This window comes from Quercus suber, unplaced genomic scaffold, assembly GCF_002906115.3.
Source record: "Quercus suber isolate HL8 unplaced genomic scaffold, Cork oak 2.0 scaffold_1149, whole genome shotgun sequence".
Taxonomy (NCBI): Eukaryota; Viridiplantae; Streptophyta; class Magnoliopsida; order Fagales; family Fagaceae; genus Quercus; species Quercus suber.
This window is the reverse complement of record NW_027070549.1, coordinates 19,460-27,399: the sequence shown is the minus strand read 5'-3', so window position 1 is coordinate 27,399 and position 7,940 is coordinate 19,460. Positions and strand designations below refer to the sequence as shown.

Here is a 7,940-nt window from a genome sequence, read left to right as displayed (position 1 = left end):
CCGACGCGTGGCACTGGACCCTTTCCTTCTCGGATATTCAAGGAGTCCCCTTTGGTGGGGTGTTGCTCATGTTCTTCCGAGGACGGGGCCATCCTCGGATATGTTCCTCGGGGGTCGGTCTTCGCACTTTCATCCTCGGACTCCTCGTGCATCTCGGCGTGGGCCCTTGGGCCTGGCTTGGAGTGGGCCAAGGCTACCTGATTTTCTGACCCCACAATATATATATATATATATTATTTGATTAATATTTAATTATAAAAATGCTTCATTTAAAATTTTCGCTTAAGGCCCCAAAAGTTGTTGAGCTGGCCCTGACTAGGGTATTCAGCAGAAATTATTTAATCAGGATTAGTGTGGTGTGTGGACAATATTCAACAAGCGAAAGACTCGGAAAATGGGGATAAGCTAGGATGAGATCGATATTTTTATTTTTATTATAAAAGAGATCGATATTATTTTTATGATTATGGAGCAATAAGCCAATCAGCATTCGCGCAAATTGAAATACATGCATGCAGAAATACATGACGTACTCTGATATGAAGAAATTGAAGTACATGCATGCAGAAATAACGATGCATGCGCGCAAATTGTAATCAACGAGTGATCAACTTTTGGGCATTTGGGCCACAAAAAGAATATGAAGATGTGGTCACAGCTGGGCCTTTGGGCCACAAAGGCCCAGATAAAGCAAAGAAAGCAAAAACACAACAAAAAAGAAAGAGACCCATATAAACAAATTGTATGACTTCTTATCAACAAAAATTAAAAATAAAAAACAAACAAACAAACAAATTGTATGACTTTTAGAAATAGAAATAGGATCGCAATATAAAAGATTTTCTTGGATTCCAAAAGTTTACAAATCCAAATCCTTTCCAATTTATTCATGCCAAATAATTGGTGCAAAATATTTTAATTAGAACATGGTCCACCAGGCCCCCCAAATTTAAAGGTGAATCCGACCTCTGGATTTTTATATCCGTCATATTTCAAGTCATAGCACTTGGGGTTGTCAGTGATGATTTTGTAATGGGGTGATTGAGGTGCAAGAGTTGTGTTTTCTTCATTTCTATACTGGATATTTGAAAATTCACATGCATTACTACCATCTGAAAATTCTCCAGAACCCATGGGTGGGGCACTATTTCCATTTGGGCGACCAACAGCAACCCCTCCCCATCCAATGCCTTGAGGTTGATTCAAATTAAAAACAATTTCTTTTGGATAATATCCCACAACAAAACCTTCAATTGATATCCACCAGTTGTAATTTGAGTCCTGCCATATAAACGAGTAAGAAAATATGATCATTATTCAATTTTAATAACATTTAAAACTTTTACATGCCTTTTACAACTTTATATTTCAATTTATATTAATATGAAAATGTGGATCCAATATTGTAAAATATTATAAATGCAATTATGATTAACAACAAATTCTTTTACCCGTTGGAGAGAGATTGTAGTTTGAAATTGAGGTCCACTTGGTACAGATACATTAGTAATAGTTGCCCCGAGATATACGCTTTTGTGTGTTTGCACAAATCCTGGGCACATATTATTAAGGCAACCTGCTTGCTCGAAATTATCATTCTGTAATTTTTAAAGACATTATCAGTTAGCAAAATATCAAATTCTTTACAATTGCATTTGGGTTCTTTAACAAAATTACCATAATTACATGTGGATCTTATGCAACAAGACTTAGCAAAGTGGGAAGATGGATAATACCACTGTGCAACAAGACTTAGCAATTACTCTTTTCTTTTTCTTTTTCTTTTTTGAGAGAGAGTAAGCAATTACTTTAGAATTTGAATAACAAATTGTGTGGTTTTTAACCTAGGTTAATGGATAAAATCTTTAATAACTATACAAACAAAACCTGGGATTGACACCTGTTTGCTTAGGAAAACATTTTTTTGAAATAATGGGAAAGGATCACATCTCAATATATACGCTGTAGGACAATCAACAATAATATTGATTTCAACCAACTATTGATGTTTTGCACAATGATACATCTTTTAAATTCCAACTATAGATGGGTACAAGGTTTGGATAAAAAATTTGCAATATTATTAGCTCAACAAATCTTATTAAAGTGTTGTAAAAATATTATAAAAGTAACATTTTCCAAAATTCATCAGTTAAAAAACCAGCCGCAATAAACATTAAGACAAGCAAAAAGTATAAAAAAAATTAAAAATTAAAAAAAGAATATAAACAGCTATAGGTATAAAAACCTTCAACAAATTTTCAAATGTGTAAAAATGGAACTTACCGTGAAAACTGCAAAAAAATGAGGAGACCCATCATGGTATATATCTGGACTGACCTGTTAGAAGCAATAAGTATTATTACTTCAAGTATGTTATCTGAAAATATAAATGGTTACAAAGCTCATATAAGTAGTCTGGATCAAAACCTATGGTTATGGAAAATTTCATTACGAAATATAAAGCTTTTATATATATATATATATATTTATATGTTCTATTGAATAAATGTACTGTTTCACAAAAATGCAAGGCTGTATAACAAATTATGATGTTCATACACAATTAGAGTTTGGCTTGTGAAGATGAACGTTTGAACTCATTCATTAACTAAATGAACCAAACTTGAATTAACGTTTGAAACTTGATTAGTTTTTCAAATTTTGTTCAGGCTGATATCGCCTTTTCTTTGATTCTTTTTTTTTTTTTTTTTTTTTTTTTTTTTGAGAAACGCCTTTTCTTTGATTCAATAAAACAATTGTCTTTTTTCTCAAAAAAAGAAAAAAAAGAAGAAGCTTGGTTTGGTATGGTTGTCAAAATTATGTGTAACTTAAAAGAAAAAAACATGTCAAAATTTGATTATATTTCTCTTCCTCTTATAAAAAATTGATATCACTAATAAAATGTATATAAATTAATTAGTAAAATTTTAGGATAAAATATTATAGCTGTTATGTACTCAGAAAGGTAGACACCAGGATTTCTTTAGAGATAAATGAAAAAGACCCTTGAAATTTAATTTTTTTTCGACACTATAATTTCAATTTAAGAGTTATCCACCTTTAGGTTTTAAGAAATGGCTACATTGTCCCATTCATCTTTCTTTTTTCTTAATGGCCAAAAAGTAGATCACGTTCTGGCATTTGATTATTTTTAATAAGATATATTATTATTATTTTATTAGTGGTTTTAACGTTTATTTTTTGAGAGATTTTGACCAAGATTTTGAGCTTTATTTTACAAAAGGGGGCAAGGGAATATATGTAGCTGCAGTAAAAATTAAAACTAATAAAAAAAGGAGATAATTGGATTACAAGGGGAGAAATTGAAACAAAATCTTAAAAATATTTTTTATTTACTTTTATTATATAGTAATAAAAAAATAAATTGCTATAAAAATAATTCTCAATTGAGATATTTATTAGGAATTGTGATGGACATATCTTCCTATTTGTATGTTTGACCTTTAAAATTTTTATTTGTACAGAATGCAGTAATCCAAATGGAAAAGAATAAATATTACATGGGAGTAGAAGGAAGCGTCACCGTATATGATCCTCAAGTTAAGGAGGGACAAACCTATGCCCAAATATATGCATTCAACGGTGATGATCTCGATTATTATAATTTAATCACGACGGGATGGATGGTAAAATTTCTACTTGTTATCGACGTATTGACCTTTGATGTACTTTAGTTATCTTCTTAGATATTAAAAAAAAAATGTAATTATATTTCACAATTTTTACTTTTTAAAACTTTGAATATTAGAGTTTCTAAAATAAAACTTTGAATATTAATAAATTAAGAGAAAATTTTACAATCATTTCATAGTATGTTTTGTTATGAAANAAATGGCTACATTGTCCCATTCATCTTTCATTTTTCTTAATGGCCAAAAAGTAGATCACGTTCTGGCATTTGATTATTTTTAATAAGATATATTATTATTATTTTATTAGTGGTTTTAACGTTTATTTTTTGAGAGATTTTGACCAAGATTTTGAGCTTTATTTTACAAAAGGGGGCAAGGGAATATATGTAGCTGCAGTAAAAATTAAAACTAATAAAAAAAAGGAGATAATTGGATTACAAGGGGAGAAATTGAAACAAAATCTTAAAAATATTTTTTATTTACTTTTATTATATAGTAATAAAAAAATAAATTGCTATAAAAATAATTCTCAATTGAGATATTTATTAGGAATTGTGATGGACATATCTTCCTATTTGTATGTTTGACCTTTAAAATTTTTATTTGTACAGAATGCAGTAATCCAAATGGAAAAGAATAAATATTACATGGGAGTAGAAGGAAGCGTCACCGTATATGATCCTCAAGTTAAGGAGGGACAAACCTATGCCCAAATATATGCATTCAACGGTGATGATCTCGATTATTATAATTTAATCACGACGGGATGGATGGTAAAATTTCTACTTGTTATCGACGTATTGACCTTTGATGTACTTTAGTTATCTTCTTAGATATTAAAAAAAAAATGTAATTATATTTCACAATTTTTACTTTTTAAAACTTTGAATATTAGAGTTTCTAAAATAAAACTTTGAATATTAATAAATTAAGAGAAAATTTTACAATCATTTCATAGTATGTTTTGTTATGAAATTAAGCCTTATTTACAAAAAGCATTATAAAAAAAAAAAAATTACAAAAGCTTTTAACTCACATTGCCTAAGATATTTGATAAACATAAGCTCATGTGAAAAACTATTTAGTTGAAAAAAATCCGATACATATCAACCAAACATTTTCAGAAACCCAATTTGATACCAATACAATTTTTTTTCTTGCACTAATTGTGACCACAATATTTTGCATCCAAAAATAAATAAGGAAGAACTTACATAAGTATTATTAAAAGATGGTGCTGCTTGAGGCTGGAAATTATTTAACAAAAGCTTGGATGCTACGAGGTCCTCTTTTGTTGCCCTCCTAATTGGAACAGTTCCTATCGGACAAGCATCTTTTGCTAAGCCAATCATTAAGGGTCTAAAATGTGAAGGATCTACGTTCCTTGTTTTTCCTCGTAAAAAACTAGGAGTTCTCTGAAAAGTTAAAAATATAAAATAAACAAAATAACATATAATGTTCAAATGAAGTTGTAAATCTTTATTTTGGCAATAATAATAATAATAATAGAAATCTATGCACTTTTCTTTTCCTCCTTTTTTTTTTTTTAAAAAAAAAAAAAAAGGGGGATTCTCTTTTCTGTTTCATCTAAAAAATAGAAATTCCATGAAGAAACAAAATTTTAAAACAAATAAAATAAGATATAATATCCATAGCAAGTTATAAATCTTCATTCTTTATCTTCCCAAAGAAAAAGTACAAACTGCATGCGGGAGAGGGATTGTCCCCCCGGCTTCCCGAAAAAAGAAAAAGAAAAAAGACTAATAGACTAACAGTTATATATCTAACAACCCTAGCACCCTCCCAATCATATATATTTTTTGAGTGACCTTCTAATTATATTATTATTTTATGTATTTATTATTGATTTTTTTTGTCATGCTTATATTCAATACACATTTTTTTCAATAATTCCATTTAAACTCTAAATGTTTTTGTTAGAAATATTGCAATGTGAAAATCAAAACTACAAGGCTCATGAAATAATCAAAACACTATTATTTCATTTATATGTCCAAAATCCTTTAAAAAATAAGGAAAATGTTTTCTATTTTATCAATATTTTAAAGGTTCAAAATCTATTAAAAGAAAAATAAATTTATGGAAAAAGGGAAAATATAAAATTTAGCTAGACTAGAGTTTTAAAAGGAAAAACATATGGACAATATTGATATTTTCCTTTTTTAAAAAAAGGATATCAAATTCTTTGACATAATATTTTTTTCCTCCATCATTAAAAAAAAAAAAAAAAAAATCTTAAAAAGAAAAAAGCTTTACTCATTAAAAAAAAAAAAAAAAAATCCTTAACAAATAGACAAAATATAATGAATATGTTATTATTTTGTGGGTTTTCTAACATTAAAATAAAACTCATTATACACATGAATGTTTATATATATATATATATATATTTGATATTGATCTCATACCTTTATATATGTGTGTGTTGCTGCCCATTTTTTCATGCAAGCCCAAACACAAAAGCTAAGCCGCAAAACCAATAATTTTTTTAGCTATAGCACCTATATTTTTTGGTATTTGGAATGCTAAAATAGCTTTTAAGTGGTTTTACAACCTCCCATATGAATGCTCTACTAAATAAAATCACAGAACCAACAAAACAAAATTATTTACTATGTTGAAATAAAATGATAAGTATTTCGGAAAACTATTTTCTGTGAAGAAAAATATTGGAAAGAGGCTATGGACGTTAAAATAGTAAGTACCTGGATCTTGTGATGTTTCAATAAGGGATGGTCAAAGGCCAATTGCTTGTTGATATCAATGCAATCAACAATATGCCCATACTCCGTCTACAAAATCAAATATCGACACATTCTCTTACAAGAAGAAAACAAGTTCTATCCAAATGTATCAAAGGAATTAAAGCTTTCATAATTTACATAATAGTATTTAAAAGAAGTAAAGACTATGATGATGGTGATCGATGTGATATTAAAAAAATTAGAGAAACAAATAACAAAGTTTTAATATTTTTGGACCATGCTTGTAGTTTTTATTAGAATAATAATAAAGTGAATAAATTGATTTATTATTATTAGTTTAAGTTTTTGAGAAAAGTGATAGTTTTCCATAATATTAGAGTGAGTGTTTCAAAATATTGAATACCATTGTTGAACTCACATATAAAAGCAAACATATATAAAATGGTGCCAAAACCATTAAGACATAATAGTTAGTATACATCGTGTCATAATAGTTAGCATTAAGCATGTGTGTGTTGGTATATAGTTTGTCATATAAGTTAATAGAACAATCTACATAATCAGGATTTTTAAAATTGATTTCTCAATACCTACCCAATATTGAGATCTAAGACTCTTAGCAATAAATATTTTATTTAAAATATAAAATCCTGATTTATTCAATTGAGATACTACAATAAGAGTCTTGTAACTCAATTGAAACATTTTAGTGTATTCAGTGGAGACATCTAGGTTTATATCCCCCTAACCTAAAGTAATGATATATCAAAATATAATGTCAAACAAATTTTTCATGTTTTAGTGTTTCTAATGAAGAAATCTAATGTTTAATATCAAATCTCCCAATGTAACTACCAAATTATAACATAATTTTTTTTTTTAAAGTCTATTACTTCAAACATTAACCATATAATAATAATAATAATAAATTGCAGATTGCGACAACCCATGCATGAAGTGGTAGGCTAACTAAATTACATTATGAAATTATTGTAAATTATTGTTATTGATTGTGGCAAACCATGTACAAAGTGGTAGATTCTAGTACCTGAATGCTCTTAACGGGAGGTTTGTTGATGAGCTTGAGTTGAATTTCCAACAATGAATCCTCTTCATGAGTTAAAATTCGTGCTCCACTCACTCTATAACTGCTGGCCAAGAACAAGTACAAAACCACAATGAGGATTGTTTTTTCAAAATCCATTATCTCACCAATTTGAAGTCAATATGTATGAAGATTACTACGAACTTTTTTTTGAGAGAAGATTATTGTGAATTTGAATGCTATTTATAAAAAGAATAATTTTATATCCATATAATAATTATTACCATTTATATGCTAAGGGTACATTTGGTAGATTGTAATAGACATTGTAATGTAATAATTATTATCATTATTATTTTTTTTTTTTTAGAATCTAATAGTTATTAGTTATTACTATAGTTTAGCTATTCAATAGTTTGATTATTTTTTATTACAGGAAATAGTTATTCCTTATGAATAGTTATTCTTTAAAATGAGAAAGAATTTATGTATATATGAAAAGTTTATGTATTT

The 7,940-nt window shown here is 28.1% G+C and overlaps 1 protein-coding gene across 1 annotated transcript; it reads right to left on the bottom strand.

Annotated features, from left to right (window-relative positions):
* Positions 1-915: 915 nt before the first annotated feature.
* On the bottom strand, positions 916-7,586 carry LOC111989259 (protein neprosin). Its single transcript, XM_065769416.1, has 5 exons — positions 7,431-7,586; positions 6,383-6,469; positions 2,287-2,340; positions 1,452-1,598; positions 916-1,281 (listed from the first exon to the last, which is right to left on the bottom strand). Exons 1-5 carry the CDS (start codon positions 7,584-7,586, stop codon positions 916-918), a joined length of 810 nt encoding a protein of 269 aa, XP_065625488.1.
* Between the last annotated feature and the right edge of the window lie 354 nt (positions 7,587-7,940).

Coding starts and splice junctions, on each gene's coding strand:
- LOC111989259 (XM_065769416.1), bottom strand. CDS start 7,586: ATGGATTTTGAAAAAACAATCCTCATTGTGGTTTTGTACTTGTTCTTG. Junction 2,341..6,382: donor TGAAACATCACAAGATCCAG/GTACTTACTATT, acceptor TGCTTCTAACAG/GTCAGTCCAGATATATACCA. Junction 1,599..2,286: donor ATTTTTTTGCAGTTTTCACG/GTAAGTTCCATT, acceptor TAAAAATTACAG/AATGATAATTTCGAGCAAGC.